Source organism: Antennarius striatus, chromosome 2 (genome assembly GCF_040054535.1).
Source record: "Antennarius striatus isolate MH-2024 chromosome 2, ASM4005453v1, whole genome shotgun sequence".
Classification (NCBI taxonomy): Eukaryota; Metazoa; Chordata; class Actinopteri; order Lophiiformes; family Antennariidae; genus Antennarius; species Antennarius striatus.
The window spans coordinates 29287681-29304440 of record NC_090777.1 but is presented as its reverse complement, the minus strand read 5'-3'; the positions used below and the strand labels follow the sequence as shown (position 1 = coordinate 29304440).

At 41.6% G+C, this 16760-nt stretch overlaps 1 protein-coding gene across 10 annotated transcripts in view; it reads right to left on the bottom strand.

The window, feature by feature from the left end:
* LOC137605187 (membrane-associated guanylate kinase, WW and PDZ domain-containing protein 1-like) overlaps positions 1-16760 on the bottom strand; it is a 69480-nt gene that overhangs the window by 19914 nt on the left and 32806 nt on the right. For 4 of the 10 annotated variants that reach the window (XM_068329672.1, XM_068329736.1, XM_068329728.1 and 1 more), the window contains 11 exons: positions 10084-10203; positions 8294-8482; positions 6884-7151; positions 6523-6570; positions 6185-6267; positions 5673-5711; positions 4718-4775; positions 4452-4561; positions 3102-3224; positions 2623-2808; positions 347-958 (listed from right to left, as the gene is read on the bottom strand). In XM_068329672.1, coding sequence (XP_068185773.1) covers positions 347-958; positions 2623-2808; positions 3102-3224; positions 4452-4561; positions 4718-4775; positions 5673-5711; positions 6185-6267; positions 6523-6570; positions 6884-7151; positions 8294-8482; positions 10084-10203 — 1836 coding nt within the window. The remainder of the gene's footprint in view (positions 1-346; positions 959-2622; positions 2809-3101; positions 3225-4451; positions 4562-4717; positions 4776-5672; positions 5712-6184; positions 6268-6522; positions 6571-6883; positions 7152-8293; positions 8483-10083; positions 10204-16760) is intronic. The other 6 variants (XM_068329706.1, XM_068329743.1, XM_068329681.1 and 3 more) reach the window with 5 other exon arrangements.

The following is a 16760-nucleotide window of genomic DNA, read 5'->3' as shown; positions in this document are numbered from 1 at the left end:
ATTACATTCACCCCCCCATCTGTCCATCTCTCTACCTCCCACTCCTCCCAGCCTCGTCTCCTCATCGACTGCCCCGCTCACCCCGTCCATCGTCTCTTTGCCTCTCCTCACTTCATCCCAGCTTTTTTCAAACTGCCCCCCCCACACACACACACACACACACACATTTCTGTCCTGCTTTCTCATTTTGTCACTTTTTCCCCACAACAACTGCTGAGGCTGTTATCTCCCCACCAGACGTCGCCACTGTCCTTCAGGCGATTCATCAAACATGCTTTGCATCTCCTGTATGTGTCTGCCCCCCCCCCCCACTGACACACATCCGACACCCAGATGGGGTACGCACCTCTTTGCACCAGCATGGTGACCTCGCTCCCCCGGGGACATTTGCTCAGCAGATCCACCACCTGATTGTGGCTCATGCTCTGGACGTTCCTCTTGTTGACCTCCATCAGGATGTCCCCCTCCCTCAGGCCGCGGCAGCGGGGGTAGTCCACTATCTGCTTGACTCTCTGCCCCCCTCCTGTCAGGCTGTCGGCTATAGTGAATCCAAATCCCTTGTCTCCCTTCTCCATGTGGATGGTGATCAGCTCCGGCTGCGTTGCTATTGACGACGCCAGGGTGACCACGTCGCTGGAGTAGCCGTGCGAGCCGTTGGACGCCACCTCGGCCGAGGGGCTGTGGGGGCGGGGCTCCCTCATCCCGTTCACGGGGCCCGCCTGGTTGGAGGGCGAGTCCAGCGACTCCTGTCCGTTGACGATGATGGGCTCCTTATCCAGGATGGCCACCGAGGTCACCAGGCTAGTGTTGGGGTCGTCGGGGTCAAAGGGCAAAGGGTAGCCGCGGCATAAGGCTAAGTCCACCATGGAGCCGATGGGGATGGATTGGAAGATCTTCACCACCTGAGCGTGTGTGTATCCCAGCACGATGGTGTCGTTCACGCTGACGATCACATCGCCTGCAGGGAGGTGATGCTTCTGTTAGAGGTGCCGTCGTCCACGCAGTGAACAGCAATTACAATGAATATATCAGTGAATATATCAATGAATATATATCATTGATATATATATCAATGAATGACATCATTGTCTTTTTGCCTATATTTAACTATATAAACATGTTTATACTCAGGATACAGGTGCATTTCTCTGGAGAAAGAAAGAGCTATTTAAAGTTTTATTGTTAATTCGTAAATCAGAAAAATACTTCAAATACTTAAATGCAATATAAAAACTTATCTTAATGTCAAATGGCAACACAAAAACAGTAGATCAAGAACAAAATGTAACAACAAAGATTGTCTACAAGGATAAAACAAATAAAACAAGTAAAAACAAAAATTCCAGTACTTCTCATTTTTCCTAAGATTCTGTGAATCCTGGCTGTTGTGGAGGTGAGATGTTGTAAACAATACAAATGAATGATTAAAAAAGATTAGTGGGACATCTCCAGCTCTTTAGGGCCCTCTGGTGGTTATGATGGACCTAAGTCACATGTGTCAAACTCAAGGCCCGGGGGCCAAATGTGGCCCTCCACATCATTTTATGTGGCCCGCGAGAGCATAAGGAGTCACATAAGAGTGTCTAAAAATAAATGGGTCAAAAATGTGCTTTGACTAAAACTACATTTCCCACAATGCAGTAGTTCAGCCCATTTTAACTCTGACTAAACGTTGTGAACAAAGTTAATGTCCTAACTTGTGTCTGATGTTATTTTTCTTTATTGATTGATAGTTTGATCCTTGATTGATGGAGTTCTGTGGGTTTAATAACCTGACAAATGAAAAGGATTTATGTTAGAACAGAGAAACAAACAAACATGTTTTTTCTGTCTAACTGTAATGTTTGGAACTAGAAATTCAGTTATTTAACATTAAGGAGTAGTTACATTTATTTACATTACGTTGAGTTACATTTAGTCACACTTATAAGTTACGTGTGGCCCTTTGTGTGTGTGTGTGTGTGTGTGTGTGTGTGTGTGTGTGTGTGTGTGTGTGTGTGTGTGTGTTGGGCTGACTGGATTTCTCCAGAGACTTCATGCCTAACATTCCAACAGACAGTAAAAAAGATGAGCAGCATGATTGACAGATATCGTCCTTGTTAGTTCTCTTTCTGATCTTGCCATCGTGTTGTGGTTAAAGCGGCTGATGTAACAGATCTGGTAACTTCTCTTCTTTCTTACACCATCACTACATTATTGTCATTCATCTTCAGCGCTTCCATATCCATCTTAAATGACATCACTAGGACCGATTCATCAGGCTCCACACAGCTCCCTCTGGAGACATAAAACTCCACTGGTAGAGTTCTTCCACCAGTGGACAGACGCTGACGTCACATCAGTGTTTGAGTGCTTCAGAGCTTCAGGCTGAAGGATGTTATCTCCTTTGTCCTATTCTTATCACTGGATGATTGGATTGGATCAATAATAATTAATATTCTGATATAATTTAAATGAAAATGCGATCTTGAAAATCACGCATCAGTTAGTGTTTAGTGAATCAAGTCATGTTTCCTGGGTGTAAGACACTGGAACTGGGTGCGGAAGCAGTGAAGATGTGTAAACAGCGTGTTGTTGTTGAAGGAAACAGTGCCACCTGTAGGTGGCGGTGAGGTACTGCACCTGTCTCCATCTTTCCATCCACAGCTGCAGGTCCATCCAGCACCAAACTTTTAATCTGCAGGAACTCATCGGGCTCATCACCTCCAACCACCGTGAAGCCGAAGCCCCGACGGCTTTTCTTCAGCTTCGTGTTGATGAAGGTTCCTTTTAATTCTGCTGGGTTTCTTGTGAAGAAAGGCTTCCCTCCTGCAAGGAAACATATGACACTGATTCCATACATACACAAAGCTCGGATAGTTTCGGTGAATTCAGAACTTGGATGCATTCCTGCAGAAAAGAAATGCATTTAAAAAATAATCCATTTAAAAGTTAAAAAAAACCAAGCAGTTATTTTCAATATAGTGATTTCTAATTGTCTTAATTACTTACCTGGTGTCATTTGAACTACATCAATGAAGTAGTTGATAATAATAATAATAATAATAATAATAATAATAATAATAATAATAATAAAGCATCTATTAAATGTCATCATTTACGTTTGGCTCCAGCAGGAATGGGAGGTAGAGTTGGGGGGACCTGGGGGTCCCTGTAGGTCTCCAGGTGGTTTGGAGCGTAGTTTGCTAATGGAGCTGCAGCTGAGGAGTGCTCCTCTATCCACTCTGCACAGACACAACCAGACACACTCAGTCAAAGGTGTGCTCACACACACACACACACACACACACTTAAAAACACTTAAAAACACTTAAGAGCAAGACAGGAATGACAATCAGAGATTTTTACACATTTTATTTGCGATCCATTTCCATGCCTGAGTTGTAATTCGCCTTTGTTTACATCCACTTAGAGTTATTTATTGATTATATAAGAGATGCAACTTTGATAAAAGTATATTGAATCTTATTATTATTGTTATTGATGTAGAAAAACACATCAAATAGTCTTCGTTCCTCCTCATCAATACTCCGTGCTGTCAAAAAAACAGTAATTAATGCAAAGTGATGAAGTTCATAAGAATGGAAGCTGTGACTTCTATTACTATTATTTGTCTTACTGCTTTTTTTAGTGTTAAACATTCATTGGATTTTAGAGGATTTAATCAGGAATTGTGACGTTCTCATTAATTCAGTGAGTTCACTATAGGATTGAGCCTTAATGAAAAACAACTGAAGCCACCAACAATTCATGTTTAGGTTTGACATGAAAAAAAACAACTTGTTAAACTTTAAAGATATGATTCACAGCCAATAATTGGAGTTATAGGAATCACATTTTCATTTGAATCTCTTCAAATATTTGCATGTTTATGGTTTATTTCCATAATGAACATTGGAGCTAAGGGCATCTTTGAAATGTCATGCAGGGTCAAAAAATGTGATTGTGTGTAATGCTAAATTTGCCAAGTGGATTTGAAGGTGTACATTTTATAACCACTGATCATTCTGATCAGTTTTCTGTTCATGTCAGAAGCATCTGCTTTTTTTTTCACCTCACACATTATCTTCATCTGCAGACCTTTGTGCTAAATTAAAAATCATTTTGTGATATTTTCATGTTACAATAAGCTGCACGACCAAATTCATGATGAAACACAGCAGTTATGATTTCAAATCACAAAAATTAAAACGTAAACACCAGAGACGACACCGGGGCTTGGACCAGCTGCAGTTCACTAAAACACATTCCCTCTGAGAATCAGAATGAGCCTAGTGAATTAGTGAATACTGGGGTTTTTTTGGTCCGTCTCCAGGTGAGAATTAAAGTTCAGTCAGAGGACAGAGTGCAGCAGTCTGGTGTAAACCCAGGAGAACACTGGACAAACTGGGACATGACACTCAGACATAAAGAAAGAAAGAAATGGTGCCACGCCAGGGCAGGAAACGAACCTTGAATATACCGCTCACCTTCTGGAGGCTGCGGCTGCTGCTGCTCCAGGATTTTGCGACGCCGCGCCTCCACCACCGGGTTTTCGTACTGGGTCTTCCTGTTGATATGACTGAGGAAGAAAGATGGGGGAAAGGGAAGCAAATAATGGATGAGAGCATTGATTAATTATAGATGATAACTGAACATCAAAGCTTCAACAATGTGAAGATTGTGTCTCATAATAACTGAGAGAAGAAACGGGGCGTCGAGCAGGTGGGGAACTTACTCCACATAGTAGACCCCATACACCGGGTCCTCTATCCTTTCCCATCCTGGAGGCAGCTCTAGAACATGAAGCACAAAGAGAATGGTGTTAAACACAAAACATTAGTCGATTTTAAATAATAAGACATTAATATCTATTAATTTCTGTGCATTTTCATTTCTCTTTTTATTAAATTCTTATTACCAACAACTCACAACGCTGATATGTTTCAATCCCAAACTAACAGGTTTGGAGGATTCTACTAAGAAAAAGCTGCTAATCTCATCAACATGCTGGAGAGGCGTGCATCACAATATTTATGGGCTGCATCCTCCTCCTGCTGCCTGTAACCACTGTCATTACGCTGACGTCTGAAACATCTCACAGAAGGTGTGTGAAAAATGACACCACACAGCTTCAGAATAGAATCTGGGTCAACACACGAGTAGATCCTAAATTCAGCGTCGCGTTAAAGCGATGCAACACACACCTAACCGCCGTACACTGCAACGGCTGCATTCACACCAGGTCCGATCCTGCTTTTCATCATATGAATCCTACATTATTTACATTGGCTTGCAGGCTGCTTCTTCTTCTTCTACTGTTTTTCAGTCCCTCTGCTATGTCAGCACATTACCCCCAGCAAATGTTAATATGCACCATTTCTCTGTGCAGCTGGCAGAGTCATCTATCAAGTCAAAATACAAACATTACAACGCTGCTCTACAGCTCCAATATCAAAAAGTTCCCACAATGCCTTGCAACAAATTTTTATTCCTCCTTGAAAATCTAATCCACGGCCGAATTCAGAGGCTTGGATTTCAAACAACGTCAACAAAATAAATTATGACCACTTTTAGTGCAGCATTTCAGATCGGATCTAATTTCCCAGGATGGTTAATAATCGTGTCGTATAAAATCCCGTAAATCATCGGCGTAACTTTGGTTTTAAGAAGCATAAATTTAAAAGTCTCACCTAAATCTGTCTCCAGCTCCTCTGTATGTAGACCCTCTTCTCCAGAACGAAAGCAGGATGGAGGCAGAAAGCAGGGAAGGAGCAATGATGGAGGAAGAGACAGAAGAGAAGAAACACCTTAGCATAAGGATAAAGGATAAAATAACATCCCTTTAATTAAATGCAGTGTGCCGCTTTACATTTCACCACTTGATGGTGCAGTTTAACAAATCTGTGTTCTGGATTCTGAAGTAGTCAGCTGTCGTTTGGAATTCATCAACCTTTTCATGAATCTTAGGGGATTATTTTCCATCTTTTATGAAATTCATGCTGGACACACACCAAATTAACAAAACCTGCAGTCTAAGTTCATTGTTTTCATGCGTTGCTATCTAGAAATTGAGGAATTGGTGACGTCAGCCTTCAGTACACAACAGGAGAAGAACGTAACACACCTCAGACATGATTCCAAACCTCTACAGAGATGTTTGGATGTACATTTCTTGTGTGTTAAATGAAGTGAGGTGGCTTACCGTCGTCGTCACACTCTTCTAGCGCCCTGGAGGCTTTGTCCCGACACCGAGGATCCAGCCATGACGTGGTCTTTGTGTTGTGGCTGAGAGAGAACAAACAAGACAAGAGGACAATTCAGCACAGGCCATAGAGGAGAACAGCAGGGGTTATGGCTTCAATATAAACGAGAACGTAAACCGCATCAGCAAGTTTACAGAGGACAACAGGCGTCTGCTGCAAAGCGAAATGTGAACGACATAAGTAATATAGCAACAATAAAAAAGTGATTATTATTTTTTTCCCTCTATTGTTACAACAGGAACATAGTGTAATTCAGGGATAGCAGAAATGAACATACAAGCTCTGAAAACACACAGCCATGTCCTGGTGGTGTGTCTTTGCCGTGCTGCGGAGAGGACAGAGAGGTGGAGGTGGTCAGGTGGTCAGGATGTGATCTCCTTTAGAGATCGGGACATGGAGGGATTAACAGGAAAGCGGTAGCACCCAGGGGGGCTGGGCATGCTGGCTCGACAGAGGCCTAAAAACCAAATCATGGGGGGAAGACAAGCCACTAGGCAAAACATGGGGGAAAATAGTGTAGGTAAAAACAGAAAAGACGAACTAGCATACAGTGACTTTACCTAATCCTAATCCGGCCATGCAAAGATTATGTGCGTAGATCAAACTGGAAAAAGTGCTGCAGGTTGTTTGATACATACTCTATAAAATAAAGCTCTCCGTTCTCGGTGTAGGCCATCTCCCAGTTGTCGGGCAGTGGTCCCACTGGGTCTTCTGGGGACACCTGCAGCTCTGCCAGCGTCTGCTGCCCGCTGTCTGAGGTAGAAATGGCCGCATTGTTCAAACCACAGGACGGAGCATTGTCACGTGCGGGATACGGCCGGAGGATGCCGCCGCGGCTCTCGTCCTGGTCGTTGGGGTTACCTGTGCACAACAGAGGTGAGGGGAAGAGACTACGCACTAAGGATCCTGGGTAACGAAACGGGCAAGACGCAAAAACACCAAAACAGAAGCACAGTTTACGTCACATGCAAGAAAGAAAGACAGGAATCAGAGCCCCCGCTCTAACCCTTCCCCCCATCTGAATTTAGTGTACTCAAAAAGGCCCCCAGGAATATGCTAATCCTTCAAGCAGCAGTCGTTTCCAAACATTTTTTTGGCCCCCACCCTGTTTTACCTCTCAACCCTTAAGCCTCATTCTCCTACAGCCAGCCATCACATCACCCCCCCACCTCAGTTCTGGCCCAATAGTACCACTTCCGTGGTCTTTTCAGAGTGGATGGAATGCTAATTCAGAGCTGGCAGCTTGGCAGGGGGGAACACAGAGAAGGCATAGATTCACAGCATCAAAAAGAGAGCAAAAAGAAAAGAAAAAACTTAAGCATCGAGCTCACAGGAGAGAAAAACGGCGTTTTGGGGGAATAATTTCATGTTGATTACAACTCAGCTTCAAGATGTGTTGTGGAAATCATTTAAGGTAAAAAAAAAGTTAAAGAGGTGATTTTCACACTCAAAGGGCCAGATGTAACTAATAAATGTGACTAAATGTAATGTAAAGTAAATGTAAAATAAATGTAACTGCTGCTTAATGTTAAATAACTTATTTATGTTACAAACATTACAGTTTAATTTGTCAGGTTATTAAACCCACAGAACTCCATCAATAAAGGATCAAACTATCAATCATTAAAGAAAAATAACATCAGACACAAGTTAGGACGTTAACTTTGTTCAAAGCATTTTAGTCAATGTTAAAATGGGCTTAATTACAAATTTCCCCACTGTGGGACAATAAAGGTCTATTATTATTATTATTATTATTATTATTATTATTATTATTATTACTGCATTATGGGAAATGTAGTGTTTGGTCAAAGCCCACTTTTGACACTACTTCCTGTCCCACTGCAGCCCTCCTCACAGGCAGGGGGCAGTATTTGTAAACTCACAGTAAATGGATCAGCATTACAAAAGCATGATGTAACTCCACAAGGGAGAAGATCATAAACGAGTCATCATCCCGGACACACGCGTGTGCGCCCAGAGGATGTTCTGGAAAGCAAACCAATGGCAGGAACGCTTCACGCACAAACAGGAAGTTGCGGCCTCACCTGTGAAACTGTTGTTCATTTCCGTAGCCTGGTCGTCATCGTCGTCGTCAGCAGGCACTACTCGGGCATTTTGCATGTCATTGTAGGACTTTGTGCGCTTAGGGGTGGACTGCTGAGAGCCTGCATCACGGAGAATCACTGTCCCGATGATGGGCTGCCTCGGCGGCTTGGGGGTCCCATAATAGTTACCTAGGCAACAAGAAGAACATTAGCATGCTAGAGACACACAGAAGGAGGTAGAAAAATAAACTGACTCAGAGGGAGAGGACACAGGGATAAAAGCGAGCGGTGGGTCCATGAAATCTGCTCTTACAGGGAGGGACAGGAGGATTACTGCCTGATGACAAATCAGGGAATAAACAGCTGCTGCTGATGGAACTAGTTTGGATCGGAGACTTCAGAGCTTCACTGTCTGGACTCTGACAAACACAGTCAGCTTCATTTGATAGCTGTCTAACACTAATTTCATATATGGAGCCAAAAATAATCATATTTGAGATGTGAGCCGTCGCTCTGTCCCTATTTTGGTTCAACATTTGAGCAAAATCTGAGATACGAACTTTGCTTCGGCACACCACTGCTAGGTGGCTTTTGGCTTTAATAAGGATTAGGAAAGATCAACAACTACATTTATATCTCTCAGATTAATAGCTATAGCTGTAATCATTTTGAATAACTGACAATAATAATATTAATAATCAATCCTTTAATAATACCTGTAGAGGACACAGCTAACTTCACTCGAGCCACAGGTACCAATCAAATAGTCCCTTATTTAATTCTCGCTCCCGCCCAAAAGAAGAGCTGACACCCCCCACCGTCAGCTCTTCTCCAGGTGGTTTATATAATTATACATATACATATGTATAATACATATATATATATGTGTGTGTGTGTGTGTGTGTGTGTGTATGTATATATGAATGATATTCAAACTAACTAGTATGGTGATAAATTTTAGATGATAACTCATGATTATTATTTTTATTTAAGAATAATGATGGAAACACACACACACACACACACACACACACACTGTGTACTCGGTTGTTGTGTACACAGTTCTGTCAAAAACTACTGAACAATTTTGCGTGTCTAAACACGGACAGATGGACCGAAGCCGCTCCGACATCCCTCACTTCACTTTCTTTGCAGGAGACAATTAATGAGGTTTGAGGCGGCGCTGCTTTCCAAAATATTCTGTTAACAGTGTGAAATTTGGCACGGATGACTCCCACAAACACTCACATTTTTCCAAACTACTAACAAATCAAAAGGTAAAATTCCACCTAAAGCATTTAGGCACCGTCTAGATCCAGTGTGTCATTCATGCAGTCATGTCTTCATGAGCGGAGTGTGTTTGTGAGTTAATAATCCTGTGTGTTCCACAGACTCCTGTGGACAGGTATTTGACATTGTCTGCATGAAGGGCTCAAATGTGCCAAAACACAGCAGTGCTGGTGCCAAGCAGATTAATGTTGTAACATTCTCCCCTACACACTCACACTCACACAAACACACACACACACACACACACACACACACAAACACACACACACACACACACACACACACACACACACACACACACACACACACACACATGTTTACACACACAGGTTTGTGTTACTGCTGCACCGCCCTGTCCACATCATAGTGAGAGGGGCAGATGTGGACATCCTGGATGCCCCCCACCCCCCATCATACAAAGTGTAATCAGAATCATCTGAGTGTTCCAGGCCTCCTGCATGCAGACAGAAATAAAAGATCATCATCATCATCATCCTCACCTTCATACGTTCCTATTTCCAGTAGCGTTCCACTCTCCTCAAGTTCTAAGAAGTCCTCCACAGACAAGAAGTTGTAATCCACCCCTGGGACCTCTCCGTCTCGTGGGGGGCGGGTTGTACCTGAGGACGGAGCACAAACAAGGTTGAGACAGAAGCACCATTAAAATGAAAGCTTTGCCGTTACACTTAAAGACGGACTTTTATTTCTGCAATGGGCAAAACAACATTATCCGTTTGCTTCCGCGGTGAAAAGCACAACATTAGTGTTAAAATGTCGTCGACATCCAGACGTTGATGCAGTTTGTCTGAGGTGAAAAGCTTCTGAAGAACTAAAGGAGTTGTAACATCAAAAGTGGGTTTTTGCAATTCAGTGCAAAGACTGGAGGAAAAGTGATCAGAGCGAGGAGTGAGTGTGAACAGGAAATTAAATCAGGGCTCACGTCTGACGCCCTCTCTGTCGAGTCAGAAGGTAAAATAAAGGTCACCTTAAGCAATAATCCTCATATTGTTCACCAATCCATTCATTTATTACAGGTGAGTCTGGAATTAGAAATGTGTAATAACTTGTGTAATAATATTACAGTTGTTTCCTTAATCTGTGACGTATTTCTAACTTAAGTTTAAGGGCAGTAGAAGAAAAGTTTTTTCCATCTGATTACTTTGCATGAGACAAACTCTCAGTCCTTCACGTCCTTTTTGCCCTGAAGCTCGTCTCTACTGAGGTTAATGATTAGTGAACTGTGGTGCTTTTACTTTGAAATGCAATGCTGCACTAGGAATGTGACACCAGACAATGGAAACAGAGGCTTTTGTGTGTTTGTCTTTTAGAAAGAGAAGATGAGACGACAGGCCAGGTGGTTGGAAGTTGGAACTAATGTGAGATCAGGAGTCACGACTGAAGTTCATCCGTGTACGGATACTGTTTGATCGGTCACGATCGCTTCTTTATAAGGAGTCTGGGATGTCTGAGCTGGAACCCGGGACAGCACTCCTCTGGAAAGGGGGCCTCATGTTGTAAATTAATGATAGCAGACCCTGGAGGGGTCGCGGCTCCTAATAGTCCCATCAACACCCGCCCCACATTGGCTTCAGCTGTCCACACCTGTGTCAGCTGGTGCTTCTGGTGCAGCTGTGTTTTTAGCTACATGCTAACACGTGTTAACGTGACACACGCCTGTTAGGAAGCATTCATGAGCTTTAACGGCACAAAGACAGGATTGTGTTGTGTTTGGTTGTTTATCAGGACATAAACTAAAGTACTGCATGAATCAGAAACTTGGTTTAATGATGGTACATCACCCAAAAGAACTCAACTGGTGAGTCTGAACTGAATGTAAGGATTGACTGATTGTCTGTCGACGTGATGGATTGGTGACCTATCCAGGGTGCACGCCCAAAAGATGCCTCGCACCCCCCGTGTGACAATTTATCCTGACAGGACAAATTATGGTCACCAAATTTCATGACAGCTCATCAAATATTCGTAAAGGGATTTCAGTCCTGAACCCGATCATTAGCACTTGGTGAACGTCAGGAGTGAATGTTGTGCTAATCCGTCCAGATAGATTTCACACGACGAGTGGAAGTTTGACCTCGTTGCTGCACTGCAGGAAAAGTCAGGAGCTCACCGAAGCAATTACGATTCCCTCTCCAGGTGCGACGAACATCTGAACAAAATGACATCTTAAGCTGTTTAATTAGATACGTCTAACACCTGAGGAGGTGTGGAACACACACACACACATACACACACACACACACACGATCCCTCAGGATACACCCAGCCCACAAACACCCGATAATAAGCAAGTCTTCACGATGCACTCCTCAGTCGTGCTCTTTATGGGTTTATCTTTCTGCCAATTCGGAAATCATTCCCAAGACAAATGGATCAGGAGGAGATCATTCCACTGATAACAAACTATGTTCAAAATATGAGCAAAAAACCCTCAAATCCTTTACATGAAGGGAAAAACATCATCCAACTGTCCGTTTACAGCAGCGCCGAGCGAGCAAAGGGCTGCTTTGTATTCCCCTCAGTGGATGGAGATGAGACCAAACAGAGTTGTCTGGGAGGTTGAGGCAGAGGACTGGGGGGTCCCACGGTGGGACATGTTTCTCTGTGTGTTCTAATCAGCCTGTCTGCTGAGCCGCTGTTATTCCAAGTTATTCCCCACAGTGAATGACTCTAATAGGACGACTAATTCTGGAATTACAATCAAACCAAATACCGAAGGCTGAACCTGGTCTCATCGTCTAGTAAAGTTTATTTATTAGAGTCGTTATGCAACCAGCTGACAACTGAACATCCTGTTGAATCAAGGCGATAGTAGTTTCTGGGTTACACACTTCTGTTTGTTCTCTGCAAAACACATAATTTAAATGAAATATTTTTAGAACTTGGGGTCAAATTGTGACGTATGAATTTGCATTAATTGGAATTGGAGGCTGAACTGCTTCCCTGTCTTCAGCATGTCTTAATGAAGTGGGAACCACTACCGGATTTGTATTTTTCTTATTTTTTGATGTTGAAAGTGTTGATTATAGAAATCTTGGACAAGAGGAGACAAAGTGGAGATTCCTTATTTCAACAGCTGCAGTAAAGCCATCGTGACATTTCACCACAGAAATTATTTAATTGCAGTTTTCCTTGTTGGTTGATCTTTTTGTCAAAAAAATAAAAAATAAAACATTCTTGGTCCACAAAATTTGATGGAATTCCAGATTGTGAGCAGGACGGAGGAAACCTTTACATATTGGGGGGGGTCCAAATGAAGGAGAGGTTCTGTCACTCAGACCGGTTCGGTTTCAGGGACCTGTTGGGTCAAGAATCAGAGAAATAAACCTCTTTATTCTGTTAACTGGCAGCTACTGTCTAAAACACCAACAAACATGGTGACAGCTCCACACTGGTGGATTCAAACACACACTTGTGATGCTCACTGATGTTTTCATCACGCATTGGGTTTATTGGAAAAATGTATTATTAACTGACTGTCTGCAAAACCACACAAAACAAGAATATCTGCAGCAGCTCAATCCAGACAGACGCATGTGAACAACCGATTTTATTGATTGATCTTCTGCGAACACGATGCACACACACAGATACTAGCTTGTGGCAGTGGTGCAGAAGAATTTTACCCCATTGCTCATGAGAAAAATAACATCCCACCATAGATTTCCTATATTATGAGACTTCAGACAGCCCCGGTGGACTCTGAGGTCTGTTTGGGATCTCTGTACACTGATCCATAAGTTACAGCTGCCTCACAGATGGAAGTTTTCTTCTTGGATTTCCTGGTGCTCCTTAAAATCCAGTTTAATTTCTAGCACATCGATTTATTGGGGTCACCGCTCAATAAGTCGATGAAAGTTGGCACTATGTTTGTAAATGTGTCGTCTTGTGAGACAAGCCTTTGGAGGTTTGAATATTTTTTTTAAATTATAAGTACAAAAAAATATAACTGCTCTGCATTTCTCATTTTCTGTTGCATCAGTTGTTTATTGGAAATACTTTGACAACATTTATTTTGCTAACCTTAACCCAAACCTAATATGTATAGGGATGGTTGAATAATTTTGCTTCATTGTGTCTGAATAAAAAAAAACAATTTGTCTGCTCATTGATATTACTGATGTATATTTTTTTATGTTTAACAAAAGCAAAACTACAGATATCCAGCAGTATATAAAAGTTGTGCCTCAATGTTTTTGGTTTTGAGGAAAAGTACCTTGAATCTAGTCCCAAATTATTTGGTATCTATTCTGTCAAGGATAGATAGATATGAGGACTCATACGGATGGGATGGTTATTTGTTCTAATGCAAATGACATATAAAAGCATTATCTCAAAGGTTTTCACCTCTAACAGGCAGCAAAGGATACATATGGAAGACTTACTGCAAAAGTTATTTTACAACTGCATCGTTTAAACAAGTGTGGTGGGCCGGATTACAAAGCCCTTTAAGGGGCCGTACGCGGCCCGCGGGCCGCAGTTTGCCCATTCCGGGATTAACATCACAAAACAAACACATCTACCACATTTAAACACCCAATCTGCTATAATAAGAATAAAAAGCAACAAAACAACAACAAAATTAGTATTTATAACAAAGATTAATACCAAATAGTGTCAAGATTACTTTGAGGTGTACCACTTAGTAATTCAGTGGTAGAAATGCTTATCAGTGGAGAAGACTAGTGGCAGCAAACATGTATAGATTACAGTTCACTGATGAGAAAACACTAAAGCTCAATAAGACGTTCTTGAGTCTCATCGCCTGTTTTCTGTTGAGTAAAAGGAGAAAAAGGAGAGTCTGTCCGATTCCAACACTTTGCTGCATCAGGTCACAAAATGTAGATGAATGTTTTATTCAGGGTATATTACACTGGTCATTAACACGTCCTTTTATTAATTTATTGTTGAAAGAGGCATCAGTAAATACTTTAAGTTGCGTTTCATCTGGAAGTCTCAGCTGGCGACGGTTCAAACATTAAAAATCTGTGAAACGGAGATTCAACGTTACATCAGGTGGTCAGAAATATCCTCTCACTTTAAACTGTGGGTCCATCTGCATGTAATAATGCAGCCATACAAAAACCTTCATGTGTATGAATGGGTTTCAATCTATGATGAAGACTTTCCTCTTTATTATATTCTGATTAAGAAATGACCATGTAATACACTTCTCTCTACGCTGGTTATGGAATAATGTAGCTTAATGCCGTCAGCCTTCATTTATGATGTCAAAAGTAGACTTTTATTAGCATTTATTATATAACTACACCTTAAACAGGACAAAGAGGATAAAGTTTGGAGTGTGGGACTGAAATCAGGCACCGCGGTTTATTCTAAGGGAAACACTTGAAGTTCAACTTTACTCAGATGGTATTGTCTTGGCTGCTTCAATGAAGTAAAATAACTTTGGTTTGAAGTAATTTTTCATATTTTTGTAGTTTTAGTTGAGTGATACCTAATTTAATGTGAAGTTACTGGTAACTACAGTCTCCAGTCGGCTGATGAACACCGGTTCATCAGTTACTGGACTGGACTGACAGGAATAGCCAGCCAGAGGAATAATGACCAGGCCGTGCTGAGCTGTGACCCTGGCTCTGATAAACTAACTTTCACTGACAGTCATGAAGGAGCTTCGCTCTGTCACTGCCAGGAACCAGCCAGCGCGTCGCGTGGATGAAAAATAATCACATTTGAAATGTCTTCACTTATGAAATATCAGCAATCTGCCACTGCGACGTGTAAAACCAGTTAAAACGACGAACAGATGGACATTTAAAACACATCTAACAGGGCTTGTCCAAACACCCCCTCTCTCATGAACCTAAACATATTAAATCTGTCCAGGAAGAAGATGCAGAACAAGATTCTTGGAGTTTGTTCATCGCTGGGAAACGTTAAATCATCCCGACTGAATTTGGCCAAACCAAAAGAGAGTTTAACTTTAACTAATCAGAAGTTTGTGAAAGTCGACTAAACTCTTCTTGTCAGCAGTCATATCGCTTCCTGACAATCACTCTATATAGAGGTCAATATGACTATTGTCAAACAGTTACTGAAACATGAATTATTGTCAAATAAACATTGTAATATTTTTACTTATTATGTAATGTACCTAGAGGAGCAGGTTCACATTTTTGTCTTGTTTATTTATTCGGAACAGTTTGTGGTTTTAACGGGGGTTCCCTTTATTTTTTGGCCTTTGCACACAACATAAATTGTTATCTCTATTTTAAGGAAGGTACAAACAAACACAACTCATTTCACACTAAGTGTTATTTGCTGAATTTATCATGTGGCCTTCGTGCTAAGTTTAGCTTACTGTTCCCAGAATGCAGTTCTACACACATGACCAACACGATGAAGTGAACCAGAAAACAAATAGTCCAGAAACCAGTTATTGCTTGTTTAATTCTAAAATCTGTGAGCAGCAAAACACAGTAAAAATGAAGGGAACTAAAGTAATCTGTCATAGAGCTATGTATATATTTGTTTTTTATATATTTTTATGTGTAACAGGATGAGGATAATTAATGTCATTACTGTCAAAAATCCAAATATTTGTCATTTACGGTTCTATGAGAAAGAGAAACGCATCAAACCATCACATTTGAGACGGAGCTTTTGTAGCTCAGTCTTAGCCTAAATGATGGATCCATAATCACAACAGAAATGTGTTTAAACAACTACAACCATTACTTTTTAATGTGGTTAATTCAATTTAATGGATAGTTTTGACCGGTGGAAAAGTTTTCTTCTGCTCACACTAAAAAAATGTAGATTGATCAAATAGAAACTACACTAGAGATAATGAAAATAATCGCTGCTTGTAGAACTAAAACACTTCAGGGGTGAATCCATTATTAATGAACAACCTTAGAAAAAGTCATTAGACTTCTTTTGAGAAGGTTACAAACACCAGAGACGCTTTAAGTCACGCTGAAAGTATTTTTCCAGCTACTTTTTGTGCTCCCCTCCATAACAATTGTGTGTCTGCTGACTTCGAACCTGGTCTTGAATGCTGACCAAGAGTATATTCAGATAGTGGAAGCAGAGGGAAGGCGTCCCTGACGTTGCCTGCGTGAGTGTCTGTGTGACCCACATCCTGTGTCCTAATACTGGGCCACCATTCACACAGAACCAAATCAGGAACGGACCT